The sequence below is a fragment of the Octodon degus genome, unplaced genomic scaffold, assembly GCF_000260255.1.
Source record: "Octodon degus isolate 3935 unplaced genomic scaffold, OctDeg1.0 scaffold00031, whole genome shotgun sequence".
Taxonomy (NCBI): Eukaryota; Metazoa; Chordata; class Mammalia; order Rodentia; family Octodontidae; genus Octodon; species Octodon degus.
Genome location: NW_004524607.1, coordinates 15,892,088 through 15,910,225, shown reverse-complemented (window position 1 = coordinate 15,910,225; position 18,138 = coordinate 15,892,088). Strand labels below are relative to the sequence as shown.

Below are 18,138 nucleotides of genomic sequence, written 5' to 3'. Positions count from 1 at the left end.
ATACCTTGTTCTAGAGGCCTTGAAGCAACCTTGTAGAATACACGGACGCAGAGCTCTACTCTACTGGTGAGGAAAAGCTGCCTGCCTGCCTGCCTGCCTGTGTGCCCACAGAGTCCTACCCAGGCCCATAGCCAGAGAGGCAGTGCCAGCTTTAGGCTCCCAGAGGAGTGGTAACTGCAGCAATTTCACGAGCAGGACCCAGAGAAGGTATCCAGGAAGTGGGGGCTGCTGCTGTCAGAGCCCTGAACCTGCATGCCTCATATACCCATCCTCATGGTGTCTCTCCTTGGACTCCCTGTGGGCAGGGAGCTCACCACCTACACATCCCCACTGCTAGATATTGTGGTCTTGTACCACAGCTTGTGAGCCCAGATTGCCCCTGGTGTTCAAGTCCCAGCTTTGTCCCATAAAGAGGGTACATGATAGCCAGATGTGGTGGCACATGTCTGTAGTCCCAACTACCCAGAAGGCTGAAGCAAGATGATTGCAAATTCAAGGCCAAACTGGGTAGATTCGTGAGATCTTATCTAAAAATTAATTTTTTAAAAAAGACCAAGGTTGTAGCTCAGTGGTGAAGGCTTGTCTAGTCTGAGTGACACCCTGAGGCCATCTCTAGTACTACAAGAAAAAAGAGAAATTGTACTCTTCATAAGACTCCCATGGGCCAGGAAGATGGCTCAGGAGAATAAGCGCAAAGCACCTGCAAGCCATTGAGACTGGGCGTGGTAGTGCACACCTATAATCCCAGCTCTTGGGAGGTTGTAAACAGGCGGATCACTAGGAGTCTGATCTAGTAGTGAGACCCTGAACACCCTGTAGACCCTTCCCTAAAAAATACAAATAAAATAAAATTTTAAAAAAGACTCCCAAGGCACTGCTAATTCCACAAAACTTGGGTCCTTTTCAGCCTCTCAACGCCTGCAGAAAAGCCTTGGGAGAGGACCCCTTGTGCCCAGTGCTAGGGCATGTCAGGCCTCCTGGTGGCAGCTCTGATGTGCCTTTGTGTTTAACTCTGGAAACCAGCCTCAAGTTTACCATCTTATACACAAAGCTCTGCAGAGAGACTATGTGCTCAAAGTAGCCCAGCGACAGGACTGGGATGTGACCCCAGAGTTCCTAACACCGAGCCCTGTCCTCTGCGTGCCATGCATATGCAGGGGGAACACTACATTTTCCACAACCACACAGTCCCCTTCAAGCAGACAACCTGCCAACTCAGGCTGGACGTCCTTTGACTGTTTGTCTGTCTGTCTGCAGGAAGACGTGTACTCTGCCACCATCCAGCATTTGGTAGAGGGTGTCATTTGTGGATACAATGCAACAGTGTTTGCCTACGGCCCCTCAGGTATCTTACAGCACAGTGTCCCCCGGAGGGAATTGGGTTGGTGGCAGAGGAACTTTAACCACACAGGAGCTTTCATGGCAGGCGCTGACTTCCTCTCAGCTGCTCTGAGAGGTGGGTGGGATGACCTCTGCTCAGAGATGAGAACTAAGTCCAGAGATACAATGACTTCCACAAGATCCTGGTATGATTCTGGATTTCATCCCAAGCCTGCACTCTGCTACTCGTGAGAAGCACAGATTTCTTCTCCGAGTAGGAGTTGAGTTCAGTCAACATTTACAGATCTAAGCTACTTCTCCCATTGAAGTCCAACCAAAGAGGATCAGAGCCAGATAGGTCCAGCCCTAGTCCTGCCATTGCACAGGCAGGGAGACAGGAGGGAGGCAGATGGTCAGAGTCACAGTGTGTGCCCATTTTACTCTTTCATCACATGTGTCAGCGAGTTCTAGTACATGCCAAACTCAGAAGGAAAGAGAGGCTGGGTGCTCACCTTTATGGCGTAGAGGATGGGGGGTGAGGTGCCCCTGTAGAGAGGCACTTTTTGCCTATTGAGATAAGTTAATTGTCTTATTACAAAACAACACATTTGAGCCCATCTCAGGAGCCCACACCTCCTGCAGGTGCAGGGAAGACCCACACCATGCTGGGTATGGATGCAGAGCCTGGCATCTATCTGCAGACCCTCACTGACCTCTTCCAGGCCATTGAGGAGACCCGGGACAACATGGACTACAGTGTGTCCATGTCTTACTTTGAGGTGAGCTTGCCTACCTGCCTCTACTGCCTTGTCTGCAAAATGGGTGCAACAGCCAGAGACACAAGTATGTGTGTGAGGTCCTAGCCCTGCATGTTACCCACACGCTGACAGCTTGTGTAAAGCCTCTGCCCTGGTTTCTCCAGCAATTGAAGCTCCAGTGGTATGGAAGTCCTTACAAGGGACTCTTCCCACCATACCTTCTCTGTTCCAATCTTTCTGTTCCACTCCAGATTTATAATGAAGTTATCCGGGACCTCCTGAACCCATCCTCTGGGTTTCTAGACCTGAGAGAAGATTCTAGGGGCAGCATCCAGATTGCTGGCATCACAGAGGTCTCCACATTGAATGCCCAAGAGGTGAGGGTCAGCCACACCCTGCAGCTCACAAAGTTCTGGCTCAACTTTGCTGAGCAGAAGCCAACACACAGCTCTACAGTGGGATCCAGCAGTGGGATTTGAGCTCAGTGACAGGTGATCATCTCTATCATGACCACCTCTGGGCTAGTACTCAGGGAAGACATCACTAATGGACCAACCCCATACCTTCCTCCCAGGCTACCTGCTACAGGCTAGGTCTATGTCCACCTGCCACCCTGACCTAATGCTCACTCCTTCAGCAAGGGACAGCTCCAGGCACATCCACAGCTCCATCTTCTCTCTGCCTCTAGTCTGTGTGCCAGCCCACATTTGACACACACTCGGGGTGGGCCTCCTCCTGCCCAGGAAGTTCATGTGGCTCCTTCTCACCTCCAGAGTCAGCACGGACTGACTTCTCAGTGCTCAACCCTCACCCCTGCACATGGCCATGCTGGTCCAGCTCCATTGTGAGCAGCCCTTTGTGTCCCACTGTGGGCTGTCTGGAGATGCCTCCTTCTGTTCTCAGTCATCTCTCCACATGTACCTCGAAATTCTGGCATGGTGATGTACACAGCGGGTGCTCAGCAAGGGCTCCCTGGCCTGAGATCCACAGCTGCCTGCCTGGCAGATGGCTTTCACCCCCTAGCCAACTTTAGCAGCTCTGTAGCTGCCTGGAACCTGGGGCTGTTCTGGGCTCTGTGGAGCAGAGATTGGGGATCCACTGGTGATGTCTGCTGTGGGTGGAGGATGGAAAGAGTCAGTACAGGGGTCAGGAATCTGCCGCTTCTACTTGGCCACATGTGACTGAGCTTTGAATCACTCCCTACTGTCAACCACCAACTGCCCCCATCTGGTGGGGTGCTTAGAGCACCACCGCTCCTCTTTCAGGGTGTTTCTTGAACACACACCTGGCTGCTCCAACACCCCAATTACCCCCTTCTGCCTCTGTCCTCAGATCATGCAGCTCCTCACCAGGGGCAACCGGCAACGCACACAGGAGCCCACGGCCACCAACAAGACGTCCTCACGTTCCCATGCAGTGCTGCAGGTGACAGTGCACCAGCGGCGGCGTGGCCGAGACCTGGCAGAGGAAGTGCATCTTGGCAGGCTTTTCATGGTGGACCTGGCTGGCTCAGAGCGTGCTTCCCAGGTGTGGCCCATCAGATGTCATTATGCCCACTCCCTTGGGACCTTGCTAGTCCATGTAGACTGGGCCTTCCATGCCTGTACAGCACCTGGCCCAGAAGAGGTGCTCACAGTGTGTTGCCCAACCCCCTCAGGGAGGCTCACCACCCCAGGCTTCTGTCTCTGTGTGTGGGTGTGGGGCTTCTTGGCTATGGCACCAGTGGCCTGAGCACTTCTTGGGTGCAGGGACCTGGCCAAGGGCCAGGGACCAAGAAGGAGCTATGTCAGAACAAGGTCATGAGTAAGTGACATTGGTCACATTTCTCCAGCGTACCCAGCACTTAGCACTCACTAGCGCCATCCCAGGAGGGCAGCATTGTGCCCACTAGACAGTAGAGGGTGACTCAGGGTGATTTGGCAGTGCTTAGAGTCATGGAGGGCTGGGAAGTGGGCTCTAGGGAGCAAGCATACAGATGAAAAATAGGCTTGCAGGTAGGTCTTTGCCATCCTAGGATTGGCTGAACGGGGAGGGGAGCCCCTTCAGGAGGTCACAGCAGCAGAATGCAGAATATTGAAGACATGGTTGGTACATAGACAGCTGTGGGCACATCACTGAGCAGCTAAACACCGTGGCGGAAACTGCGCTGGCCGTGGGCAGTGCTGTGCTCAGGAAGCGGTGGAGACCAGACTGGCCTCACCAGGGCTTGGTGCCAGGGGAGAGCACCAAAAATGATCTGGGTCCGAGGCCCCTGCTCTCACCTTCTTCCACTTGCTGTGTGGCTTTGGGCAAGCAGTCCTGCTCTCTAGGCCTTGGAGTTTGAGCTGTGTATATTCAGTGACCTAGTGCTATCTTGGGGGTCTACTTGGCTCTCATAGAAAATGTCTTGCAAAAAGAGTTTGTTTTGTGTGTGTGTGTGTGTGTGTGTGTGTGTGTGTGTGTGTGTGTGAATGTGAGTGTGTGTTATGAGAATCGAACTCGGGACCTTGTGCTTACCTTGTACTTATGCCACTGAGCCATATCCCCAGGCCCAAGAATTTGTTCTGAGCACAAGTTCTCCAAAAAGATCTCTCCTGATACAGACCCGCAATACAGGAATGGCTACCCCTGGCTTGGTCACTCCAGCAGCCTGGGTCCTGCCTGGCAGCAGCTAGTGTCTGCAGCCTGCTTATGTGCCCTCTCTGTACACAGTCTTGAGGACTGAACTTGGCCCTTTCCATTGAGGTACATCTGCTGCAGCCCTTATTAATTGATAGGTTCCAACTTGTGATTCTCCTGCCTCAGCCTCCTAGACTGCTCAGATTACAGGCAAAAGCTACCCTGCCTAGCCTGTGCTGACCTTTACCCATGCTGTCCTATGGCACCCTCCCATAGCTCCTCAAAGCATGATTAGGAAATCAGGAGGTGGAGACAGCCTGGGAGATTTGTCTGCAATAAGCATGTGCCAATAGGCTCTAAAACCTCATCTTTAAAAAGAAAGCTTTAGGGCTGGTGAGATGGCTCAGTGGTCTAAAGCACCTACTTAGAACAAGCTTAGCAAAGTGCAGGGACCGTGGTTCAATCCCCAGCACCACATGCCAGCCAGCACTGCCCCCTGGTGGGCTGAGCTGGCCACACACACACACACACACACACACACACACACACACACAAATAAATAAAATTAAAAAAAAAAAAAAGAAAGCTTTAGTAATTCTTGTGTGTGTTTGTTTGTTTGGTATTGGGAATTGAACTCAGGACCTTGCACTTACCAGGTAGGCGCTATGCTGCTGAGCTATATCTCCAGCCCTTGGCAATTCTTGTATGATTTTGAACATAATAAAATACAGAAAATTTGGAAGATGTAGAGAAGCCAAAGGAGGAAAATATAGGCCCATCCCTGCCATTGTCACCATGCTGCGGCAGCAGCTTGGGTTTTGGGTTTTGTCCACCTGCTCGGGCCTGCAGGAGCATCGTCCACCTCTTTGTTGGCACTTGTGGGTGGTCGGGCACTGCTGCGGCCAGGCACCTCTGCAGGTGTGCAGGTTCTGAGGACCCAGGCCCAGCAAGGGACAGGCTATGCCCTCACAGAGCCTGTGTTTCGTGGCCTGGGGGTGAGGCATGCTGAGTGTGTGAAGAGTCAGAGGTCAGCGGGACAGTGGGGAAAGCTCAGAAGGCCAGGGTTCTCCCAGGCAGACCCCCACTCTGCCAGGCTCTGGCTAGGGCTCCCAGGAAACCTAATGGACAGCACAGGCTACTATGGGAACAGGGTGCAGTGGTTATGGGGTGGGAATAGGTCCCCTGTGCTTAGATGGCCTTCCCCACAGACTCAGAACCGTGGCAAGAGGATGAAGGAGGGCGCGCACATCAACCGCTCCCTGCTGGCGCTGGGCAACTGCATCAATGCACTCAGCGAGAAGGGCGGTCGCGCGCAGTATGTCAACTTCCGGGACAGCAAGCTCACACGCCTGCTGAAGGTGAGCACTCAGCCTCGCCAGGTGTGGGAGGAAGTTCCAGACATGAGTCTCGGGAACTTCCAGAGGAACCTCTTAGGGACAAGGGGACACCACAGAGGCCATTTCTGGTCACAAACTTTCTCCACCTCTACGCGGCTGAGTATGATCCAGCTTTGCTCACATCCCACAGTGACAGGGAGCCTGCTGCCTCCTTGAGGCTTCCAGGCCCTTTATAAGGGCTCTGATGTGAGAAATTTTTTCTTTATACTGAGCTAAATATTGTCACTTTGTTCTACAACACGGAGAGATACAAATAAATAAAGGCAAAGCAGTAGTTAAATGTCCCTGTAAACTCTACTTCTTGGTGTAATCTGCTCTTATCAGAGCAGAAGGCAGAGTGGCCTAGAATGGGTCCCACATCATCAGAAAGGTCGCCTCCTGGAGTACTAGCCCCAGCTTCCCGGCATCAACTGTCCTTCTTAGGATTGGTTCTGGGTGGGCCTGGTGGTAGCCAGGGGAGGGCTGACACTCTGGGCAGCTGCTGTCACCCCAGCTCAGCACTTCCACCCAAGTAGGACGCCCTGGGAGGAAACAGCCATACCGTGATGATTGCCCACATCAGCCCAGCCAGCAGCAGCTTCGAAGAGTCACGAACCACACTGCTCTATGCATACAGGGCTAAAAACATCAAGACGAGGGTAAGGTGTCCAGGCTGGGCGGGAACGGGTGATCATCCTGCCTCAGCCTTCCAGAATGCTGGGATTAGAGGCATGTATTGCTGTGCCTGATTTCTCCTTCTTTGTTTCTTTCTTCTTTTTTTGCATAAGGACTTGGCTTTGGATTTAGGGGCCACCTTCATCTAACATGTTCTCATTTTGTGGTCCTTCATTACATCCACGAAGACCATTTTCCCCAATAAGTTCACATTCCCAGGCCTAGGGTGGGGTCATGGTCACCTCTTTCTATGGGACAGATGAGGTTGTGAACTCTGCATGTGGTTGAATCCATTTCATTCTCACAGAAGCTCTCAGAGGTGGATCCTGTTACCATCCCCACCTTACAGGGAGGGATAAAGCAACTTCTCCCACCTCCTGCAGCTAGCAGAGGGAGCCAGAGGCCTGATGCAACTGCCATGCTGTTTGTCTACACAACTTCCTTTAGTCCAAAGGCTGTCTCTCAGGTCTGAGGTTTCTGTGAGATGGTGTATGTTACGGCTTAGCAGAGTGGCTGGCACATAGTTATCGGTCAGCAGATGACAGGAATTGCCATGATTATTTTTCAGTACTGAAAATTGAACCCAGAACCTTCACACTGAGCTGTAGCCCCAGTTCCTTTTTGAGAAAGGGTCTTGCTAAGTTGCTAAATTGCCCAGACTGAGCTTGAACTTGCGATCCTCCTACCTCAGCCTCCTGCAGTGCTGGGATTAGATGTGTGCACTACTTTGCCTGGTGTCATCATTTGTTAAACCCACAAGGAGCCCTTCCTAGTGCCTGGCTCTGAGCTGAGCATCAGCAGTTGAAGCAGAGAGGCAGCTCCAGGGCAGAGAGGAGACGGTGTTTTCTTGTACTCACACAGTGAGTGGTCTGTGCTTGGGAGCAGAACCCTGGGCTGCTAGAGGGAAACAGCAGAGACTGATTTAGAAGGCCTTGTGATCAGCAGAGGTCAAGGGAGGCCTCAGGTCAAGGAGGTGACATGGAAGCTGAGGCCAGGGGATGAGCGTGTGGTGTACAGGTAGAGGCGACTGCGCAGCAGCTGCTCGGCTTACGGTACACACACGCCATGACTGCTTTCACCCACTGGGGAGAAACAGCAGTCGGATGCTCAGGAGACTGCAGCCAGAATGTTCCAGAACACCCCAAGGGCCCACCCCCAGGCTGGGACCAGCAAGATGGGACACACCCTCCTATGTGACAGAGGGCAAAGTGGGGCCAGTATGCAGACAGATGATCTCCAGATGGGAGGAAGAGGAGCTACATGCTGAGGATGGTGGCACATACCTGTAGTCCAAATACTCAGGAGGCTGAGGCAGGACAATCACTAGAACTCAGGAATCTGAAGCCAGCCTTGGCAGTGTAGCAAGACCCTATCTCAAAAAAAAAAAAAAAAAAAAAAAAAAAGTATCTATAACCTGGAACCTCCCTACACAATTAAAACACAGACCATGTACCTCTGTAGACACATGGATGTATACAGTATTGTTTGGGAGGACGTAGAAAGACACACATCAAAATGATAGGAGGAATAACTGATGGAGGGACTTTTAAATAATTCTCTATGGATTATTTGAATGTTTTACTGCAGTGCCAAATTTACCATTTTAGTCATTTTAAGTGCACTGAGAAATGATAATAAGCACATTCAAATTGTTCTACAACCATCCCTGTCACCATTCACAACTCTTTTCTCTTCCCAAACTGACTCATTAACTTCTTGGGGTTAATCCCAGCCCCTCCCAGCTTGCTCCCACCATTCTGCTGTCATGGATTTGATGAGCCCAGGGACGCCATGTAGGCAGAATCATGCAGTATTTGCCTTTTTTGCCTGGCTTGCTTCACTGAGCCCTGAGTTCTTGACTCAAGGTTCACCCAAGTTACAGCACAAATCAGAATGGCTTTCTATGTGTATGTGTGTGCGTGCGTGCGTGCGTGTGTGTGTGTGTGTGTGTGTGTGTGGAGTGAAGGCACTGGGGATTCAACTCAGGGCCTTTACATTGACTGGCATCTCCAGTGCTTTCTTAAATTTTTATTTTGCGACAAGCTCTCAGTAAGTCACTAAGTTGCCCAGGCTGGACTTGCACCTGTGATTCTCGTGCTTCAGCTTCCCAGAATTCTGGGATTATAGGTACACATTCCTATAAGCTTCCTTTTTAAGGCTGAATAGCACCGATTCCAAGTTTACAACATAAAACACCTCTGTACGCCGTCTCACACTCCTGTGAGGAGAAGCTCCATGGGGTTCAACTTGGGCATGAGCTCTCTCTTACCAGGTCAAGCGCAACCTGCTAAATGTCTCCTACCGCATTGCGCAATACACGGATGTCATCTCAGACCTACGCAGGGAGATTGAGCATCTCAAATCAAAAATTGAGAAGCAAGAGAAGAACAAAAGTGAACCTGGCATCCCGGATGTTCAAGGTAGGGCTGTGTGAGCCTGGTGTCTCCTGAAGGCCCTCATGGTTCTGTCACCCTCCCCAGGGCACTGTGGCCAATGTCTCTGTCTCACCACTTCTTCCATTCTGAGCATCTGCATTCAGAGAGTAATGTGGAAACCAGCAAGCCCCAAATACCTCTGTAGCTGAGGCTGAGGGCCAGCTGGGGTCACTGTTCAGACAAATTGTCTTCAGACACATGCTAGGGGTCACAGAAGCAAGTGGAAATTAAGTAGTGACAGCGTGGTGCCATTTATGAACATCTAAAGACCAACCCACAAAACCTCACCCACCTCTAGACACATACGTGCGTTAATAGAGGAGAAGGATGTGGGTGGTGCTGGGCAGAGATAGCCATTGCTACAGGAGGGGAGGTGTGGTCAGGTAAGCAAAGAGTGCTTTTAACTCTGGAAGTTTTCTTCAAGTTTTTGTAACAAAAATATATTCCCACGGTAGCTGTATAAATACTATTGTAGGGGCCAGGGAGATGGCTCAGTGGAATAAGCACTTCCCTGGCAAGTGCAAGGGCCTGAGTTCAATCCCCGGTTCTGCAAAAAAAAAAAAAAAAAAAAAAAAAAAAAAAAAAAAAAAAAAAAAAAAAAAAGAAAGAAAGAAAGAAAGAAAAAAAGAAGAAGAAAAGCAAAAAGAATAAAAATACCAAAAATGCTGTCTTAAAAAAAAAATACTATTGTACTTCATTGTCCAAGGGAGATCAGTTCCAGGCATCTTCAGGATACCCAAGTCCTTGGTTGTTCAAGTCCATATATAAAATGGAAGCATTTTTATAAAACCTGCACAACCCTCTTGTATACCTTTTATTTCTGTTTTTATTTGAGATAGGATCTCACTGTGTTATCCCGGCTGATGTTGAACTCCTGGGCTTCCCAAGATGGGAGAAATCCTCCTGCTTTAGCCTTCCAGGTAGCTGGACTGCAGGGGCAGCTACTGTACCCAGTTCCTGTTGTCTACTGGCTTTCTGCCTAGGCCCACGTTGGGAGACCATCTGTCTATACATTGGCCCCACCTCCCCCTCTGACACACAGGAGGGGATGCCTCAGTTTGCTCATCCCAATCCTGGGGTGGGTACTTGGCATTCTGGCCACAGCCTCCTGTGTACCTGAGTGCTGGACAACACAGAGTCTTAAGTGGCTGTTGGAGCCAGAGGTGAAGGGAACTCAAAAGGAGTGCATGATGCTTGGTGACAGGCTGGGTTACTGGGAACTTGGTGGAGGCAGTGGGGTGTTGCGGAAGACTACTACATTAGGTGATTAACAAGAAGTGTGGGCTTCCAAGAGCTCCCTGAAAGCTTGTAGATTTTTTGCAGTGCTGGAGTTTGACTCCAAGGCCTTGTACATAATAGAGAAGCATTCTAGTGAGCTACACTCCTGGCCCTCTTTATCTTATTTTAAGATGCTGTCTTGTAAATTTGCTCAGGCTGGCATCAAATTGGGGTTCTCTGAGTGGCTGGGATTTTAAGTGTATGCCACCTCACCTAGCCCAAAACTTTAATGGTTAGTGATAACTCATTCACCCAGACACACCACAATTTATTTCACCAGTCTGGACAGCTTGCTATGTAGAGAGAGGGGGCAGCTCATGTCCCCTGCCCCCGAATCAGACACTACAGGACAAACTGCAGGCCCATAGTGAGCTTCTTCCTGGGGTGAGAGGGCTTGGCCAAGCATGCGCAATGAGGCTTGGAGATGATTCCCAGAGCAGCACAAGCAAAAAACCATTGATTAATTACTGGTCAACTGTTAGGAATTTACCGCGAGGAGCAGACCACGGGTTTATTCTAGCTCTGTGGAGGTCATGGTCTAGCAGGAAAGGCAGATGTGAAGTACTCCTTACAAAATATTCCCCATTACAGACATGCAGAGGACTGTGACAGGGAAACCAGGGTGACATCAGAGCAGGAGGCAGAAAGACTCAAGGCTGTGGTAGGATTTCACTGAGAAGCTGAGGTCTAAGCTGAAGTGGCCAACTCAGCCTCACCCTCTGTGAATTCCTGAGACTCAAATGCGGGTGGCTCAGCCCCAAATCAGGCAAAGAGATGATTTGAATTCATCTACATCATCCACTCACTTATTTACCAGTTCAACCACCTATCCATCTACTCACCTACCCATCCATATACCCATCTACCTACCCACATCCCTGCCAACATATGCATCCATTCACACAAATACCCTCCATCTATCTAAACATGCACACATGCATCATGCTTCCATCCACTCATCCATCCATCTATCCATCCATCTAGTTATCCATCCATTCATCTACCCACCCATCTATCCCTCTACTCAGCCATTTATTCATTCTCCTACCCACCCATCAATTCATCCCTATATCCATCTATACATCCTCCCACCCACCTACCCACCATCCATCCATCCATCCATCCATCCATCCATCCTTCCATCCATTCACAGTCCCATCTCTCCACCATCTTTCATCCATCTTCACAGGAATAGTAAGTCCTGCAACACACTAGACCTCACTTGAGTGGGTGAACATGGGGTTCAGCTTGAGCTTAGCTGGCCCTGCCTCTGACATAACCCCCCACCTTGCCTACAGTCACAATTGCCCCCCACGATGCAGAAGAGGAAAGCCACCGGCAGATGAACAAGATCCGGGCACAACTCATCGGGGCCTTTAAAGAGCAGATGGAGATGCGGCACAGTCTGGTGGAGCTGGAGAATACCAACCTCGAACTGCACATGGACCTGTCCCGCCACCTGCTGACCATTGCAGAGTAAGTGTCCCTGCAGAGGCCACAAGGGAGCCTCTGTTCTTGCTCTGTTCGGCCACCTCTGCTCTCTGTGGGGCAAACCAGGACTCCTGTCCCCATTCTCTGGCTCCTCTGCTGCTGTAGTTAAGCTGAGCCAGGTGAGGAGATTTATATCTTGCTCTGGTCTGTCACAGGCTGGCATCCAGAGTCAGTTGGCAAGGATCAACGGTGCTCATGGGAGAGGACATTAAGGCTCAGAAGTGTGGGTTTGCCCATAGCTACGCATCTCTAGGCCACTGCTCCTTCTCCCTTTGCACCTCTGCTGCCTGTTCCTCTCTGCAGGTGGTAGAGAGACCATATCACAGTCATCAACCACACCAGACTGCCTTTGGGGAGGACAGGAAACTGTTAACCGTTGCCCCATAACAGCAGGTGGCTCTGCAACTGTCCTGGATGACCCAGAACACATGGGCACCCATTTATGAAACCCTTAAAACAGCACTGTTTTACCCATTTATTCTCCTTCACCCTCTGCTCCCAGTTCCCCAGCTCTACCCACAGTGACCCTCCTCCACCTTCCTTTCTTTTTCTCCTCCCTCCCCCAGTTACTCAAATAGCACAAGACTTACATTAGAAGAGTTCAAATTTTCAAAGCACACCCACGATCTGGGCCCTTTCCACCCCGCACCGCTGATTTGCTCTGACATTTCCAAGGTAGGGGTTCAATGGCATCCTCTCTTGCAGAGCCCCGGGGGCTGCAGTCATCCTCAGAGTCCCGGACCTATGCCTGTTATTGTCCCAGCTTTACAGTAAAGGAACTGGGGTACCATGGGACACTTTTACATAGCAGAGGCTATGGGCCGGGGAAAACTAATAGATATAGAGGTAGTAGATAGATATATTATAGATAGCTAGATAGAGAGTTTAAAGTTTATGTTTATAGTTGATAGTACATAGTTATATATATATATATATATATATATATATATATATATACATAGTTATACAGTGGTACCTTAGTTTACTGACTTGATTTGTTTTACATTTTGGGAGAAAGCGGCTGCATTTGTATTTGTGTGGGGAAGATGGCTGTGGTCATGTTTGTTTGTCACCCTATGAGGAGTTTAGGGACAGAAGCAAAATCTTGTCCAATGCTTTTGTCTGTGAACTGAATTATTTTGTGAGCTGAGGTGTTTCACTTCAGTTCACATAATAATTCAGTTCCTTTACAGTGGACAGAAGATCATAAGACCCAATTCTGTGTCACTGTTATGCTCACATCTATAAGGAGACCATCTGGGGTCAAGAAGGGCCCTGCAGCTAGGAGAGGCAGTGCGTGCCTATCATTTCAGCCCTCTAGGAGGCTGAGGCAGGAGCAGTGCAAGTTTGAGCTCAACCTGGGCAATTTAGTGACTTAGTGAGGCCATGTCTCAAAATTAAAAAAAAAAAAAAAGGGCTGGGGACATTGGTCAGTCTGAAGGCCCTGGGTTCAAACCCCAGTGTTTCCGGGGGGGGGGAAGGTGGGAGTTTCCTGAGACTGGAGGTGCCAGGAGCCCCCTGCTCTGGGCAAGGCTTGCACTGTGACACCCCCCCCCCCCGTTGTGGCTATAGCTGGGAGCAGGAGAAGAGCGACCTCCACATGCAGAGAGACCAGGGCGAGCTGGAGAAGGATGAGGAGCTGGCAGACACTGAGGGGGAGGATGCGCCCACAGAGCCACATGAGGTGGCTGTGGCTAGAGAAGAAGTCAACCTCCTGTTAGCAGAGCATCGGAAAACCTCAGCCCTCAAGGTGAGGGGCACAGTTCCAGTCAGAGGGTGGGACTAATTGCTCAAGGGCTTGTGATCGTTTGTGATCATCCTCCATGCAGGAGAGGCCAGTCAGGTCCACTTTCTAGACGAGAAAATGTTACCTCAGAAATGCTGGGTAAATTATCCCAGATCCCCAGAGAACAGGAGGTATTAGCTGAGACCTGACCTGGGTCTGACCTGGGTCTGACCTGGGCACATGGTATGGAGTCATGGCTCCCTAGGGGTCTTCAGACCAGTGAAAATAGGGCAGAGTTGGCACTGTGGGTGCCACTGAGACCCCCCCTGCCCACCTCACCTTCTGTGGCCAGAGCCTGGAATGGCAAAGACTTCAGTTCCTTCCGCTTGGCAATAAACCCTCACGTGAAACAAGCATGTTCCGGTTTGCAAAGTGATTCCAGGGACATCTTGCTCAGCCTTTGCTGGATTCTGGTTAAGCAAGTCCTAGGTGGACCTGGGGCCAGAAGAAGGCCACATCCAAGCTCTTTCTGGAGGAGGAAGGAAGTCTTCACAATTTTTCTTCCTGAGAATAGCTAGTTGTTTATGCGAGCAGTTTATGTAATCGCTGGTTACTTAATAGTCTCATTCAGAAAACGGCAGTGCTGGTGTGTGATGGAGACTTCAGGGGAAATGCCAGGAGTCTGGTGTTGCTGCGCCCTCAGTTAAACGCTTGCGGCTCTATTTCCAGGCAAAGGCGCACACTGTCTGATGATCTCATGTCATTAAAAGCAGGAGGCCCTTATTTCACTTAAAAGCTATGTAACCAAACCAAGGATGTCTTCATACTATTACATCTGATATCTGCCTGCAGCAATTGGGAGATTATGCAAGTTCACTTCAAAATTAAAAGTCAGACTTCCTCTGACCTTTATTTTCTTTTTTCCTGTGAACTTTACAAACAAGAAAAAATTCTTTTGCTTAAGCTAGTGCTGTGTACCAGCCAGATACTGTGACCTTGAGGACCCAGAATGGATGCTGATATGGATCACCTGGGGCTGGTGGGTTTGCTGATGAATGAGCCCTCAAAATGAAAAGATGAGCGAGCTCACTATCTGACGCAGTCAGGAGCAGTGCTTGCTGCGGTTCTGTGCGGTCCTCATGGCGCAGGCTAGCGAACGATAGGAGGGGCTGTTTGCTCAGCCAGGCAGTCAGGGGAGCTGAGCAGGGGCTGCATGGAAGCCTGAGGAGCAGGATCTTGGGTGGGTTGCTGAGCCAAGCCTCCTCAGCGGTCCCTGAGAGGCCGCAGATCAAGAAGGCAGTGGCCAGCACGTGGCCTTTGCAGTGTCCTGGAAGCTGTTTTCTGACCCATTGCTGAGGCCCAGATTCTAGGTTCACAAGACTCTGGGCCCAAGCTCTAATGGGTAGGGTTGTGTGGTGCGACGGTTGCTTTGGAGGCACCTTGAGCAGGCAGGATGTATGATCTCAGCAGGCACTAATTGAGGGTTTCTGGGAAGGTGTTTTAGAGGTGTGTTTGGCGTTTATAATCACTTGACCTTTAGTGCATCTAAGTCTACTTGCACCTATGTGTGCTCAGACCTGTCCATAAACAAGCATGTATCAGCCTGCATCCTCCCCGAGTGCCCGGTTTCCCCGCAGGCCGGCCTGGAGCAGCGGCTGGCCCACGCCAAGCAGAAGGCCTCACAGATGGAGACACTGCTGCCTGCCCAGGTGACCAGCAAGGACCAGCGAGAGGTGCTGCGGCTGCTGTGCAGGGCCCACGAGCTGGAGGTGGAGAACACGGAGCTGCGGGCCGACAGCCTGTGCCGCAAGACCCTGCTGTGCCAGAAGGACTTGGTGATCCAGCGCTGCCACCAGCACCGGCGGCTCTGTGAGCAGCTCATCCGGGGGCAGCAGCAGTTGATGCAGGGTGAGGCCAGCCCGCTGGGGGCTCTGGTTTAGGTTATTAGGAAGTGGAAGCTGTGCCTAGGGTCAGAAAACACTGGACAAGCCAGGCATGATGCTGCTGCTCACCCGTGGTCTGACACTCTGCAGGAGGATCACAATGTCAAGTCTGCCTGGATAACTTAGCAACTTAGTGAGAATTTGTCTCAAAATTAAAAAATAGAAAAAGGAATGGGGATGTTGCTCCATGGTAGACTACCCTTTGGTCCGGTACCACAAAACAAACAAATACACAGCGCTGCCTAGTCCTCAGTGGCACAGAGGAGACACCAGTCTAATTCCTTTCTGGCCCCGCCTACTGTGAGCAGCTTCCTGTGTGTCCTCCCCAGATGGCCCGTGCAGCGAGACAGCAGCTGGGCGATTGTCTCACAGCCCATCCGGCTGCGTTCTCTCACTCACCTGGAAGTGTTCTATAAGGATGAGTGAAATCTGCCTCTCAAGAGAAGCACGTGTGTGTGTGTGTGTGTGTGTGTGTGTGTGTAACAATACTGAGTATTGAATCTAGGGCTTTAACACATCCTCATCACCTTCTCACTTTTTATTTTTATTTTTATTTATTTTATTTTTTTAATTTTTTTTTTTTTATTTATTTGTGTGTGTGTGTGGCCAGCTCAGCCCACCAGGGGGCGGGGCTGGCTGGCATGTGGTGCTGGGGGATTGAACCGCGGTCCCTGTGCTTTGCTAAGCTTGTTCTAAGTAGGTGCTTTAGACCACTGAGCCATCTCACCAGCCCCACCTTCTCACTTTTTAAAAAAGCTAATAGAGATTCATGCTAAATTACTAGTTTGCCCAGGCTGGGCTTGAATTTGTAATCCTCCTGCCTCAGCCTCCCACAGTAGCCAGGATTATGGTGGTACGCCCACTACACCCAGCTTCTTTTCTAGCTTTTGTTTTGACAGAACTTCAAACTCACAGGAAAGTTTCCAGAATAGTATGGAGAATCCCTCTAGACTCCCACGTAGCAACATTTTCACTTTTTTTTTTTTTTTTAACATATTTAGTACAGGATATACAGGGTCTCACTACACAGATTGGACTTGTAGTGATGCTTCCTGTTTTTCAGCCTCCCAAACTCTGGGATTACAGGTATGTGCCACCACACCCAGTCTCATTCGTGCGCACAGAGATTGAACCCCTGGTCCCTGTGTCTGCCTAAGCAGATGCTTTAATCCACTGAGCTCTCTGGCCAGCCCTAACATTTTCATTTTATATTACATTTTTTGATCTCTTTCTTTCTCTCCTAAACCTGGTTTTAAATCCTTAAATATATTAAGATATATTTTCTAAAAATAAGTGTATTTTCTCATGTGAGGACAGGATACCAACACTGCTACAATACCGATTTGTGACTGTCTTTCAACCTTGCCTTTTGACCCATTAGTTCCCTAAGCCAAAAAACAGTCCTAACCACTCAGGCTAGTCAGGGTTTGTTTTGTACTTGGGGTTAAACTCCAGACTTAAACTACACCTACAGTCCATTTTCATTTTTTTGAGACAGAGTCTTGCTGAACTGCCCAGGCTGGAAATGAACCTGTGATCCTCCTGCCTTAGCTTCTCAGGGTGTTGGAATTACAGGTGTGTGGATGAGAAAAGGCATTAACAATTTATATCAGCAATAAAGGGTGTCTTAGAAAGGAAAACAGAGTCCCTGTAATCCACTCCCTGCCTATATGCAATCAAATTTTGTCAGAGCTATAACTAGGCTGTTTTTCAATTTCCTCCTTTAATGTTTTTCACTGAGGTAAGAATTACATAACAGGAGGAATTGCAAATGAAAACTACATTAAGAGTCCATCGAATCTCAGTCAGAACAGCTGCCCTTAAGAACACAAAAATATATTATGTGGTGGTGAGGATGTAGGGAAAAAGGAAGGCTTCAGGGCCAACCAGATATCTCAGTGGATTAAAACACCTGCTTAGGCAGATGCAGGGACCAGGATTTGGTCCCTGGTGTGCCATGCATTGAGACAGATTGAGACTGGTCATGGTGGTGTGTCCCTGTAATCCCAGCGCTTGGGAGGCTGAGAACAGAAGAATCACTACAAGTCTGATCTGTGTAGTGAGACCCTGTGGACTCTGTACTAAATACATTTTTTTAAAAAAAGGAAGGCTTCTCCCCTGATGGTAGGAATGTAAGCTAGTGCAGCCACTGTGGAAATTAGTATGGAGCTCCTCAAAAAAACTATCTATAGGCTACCATTTGGTCTAGCCTACTTCTCGATGATAAATGCTTCCCAAATTGAAGTCATCACTCTATAGAGATAAACCCATGTTTATTGTGGTACTATTCACAATAGCTAAGCTATAGGACTAGCCTTGGTTCCTGAAAACAGATGAATGGATAAAGAAAATGTAATACAGCCAGGTATTGTGGCACACATCTATAACCCCAGGATTTGGGAGGCTGAGATGGAAGGATCACCAAGAATTCTGGGCCATTGTGGGGCTACATTATGAGCTCAAATGCAGTCTAGAGCTTATAGTGAGGTTTTATGTTTAAAAACCAAAATAAGGGCTGGTGAGATGGCTCAGTGGTCT

The 18,138-nt window shown here is 49.6% G+C and overlaps 1 protein-coding gene across 1 annotated transcript in view; it reads left to right on the top strand.

Moving 5' to 3' along the window:
* The window catches only part of LOC101565192 (kinesin-like protein KIF19), a 32,806-nt gene that overhangs the window by 3,967 nt on the left and 10,701 nt on the right, over positions 1-18,138 (top strand). Inside the window, exons 4-13 of the mRNA XM_004629696.3 lie at positions 1,258-1,345; positions 1,963-2,099; positions 2,330-2,455; positions 3,411-3,605; positions 5,885-6,034; positions 6,589-6,711; positions 9,000-9,147; positions 11,739-11,916; positions 13,504-13,681; positions 15,295-15,565. Of these exons, the coding sequence (XP_004629753.3) occupies positions 1,258-1,345; positions 1,963-2,099; positions 2,330-2,455; positions 3,411-3,605; positions 5,885-6,034; positions 6,589-6,711; positions 9,000-9,147; positions 11,739-11,916; positions 13,504-13,681; positions 15,295-15,565 (1,594 nt within the window). The remainder of the gene's footprint in view (positions 1-1,257; positions 1,346-1,962; positions 2,100-2,329; positions 2,456-3,410; positions 3,606-5,884; positions 6,035-6,588; positions 6,712-8,999; positions 9,148-11,738; positions 11,917-13,503; positions 13,682-15,294; positions 15,566-18,138) is intronic.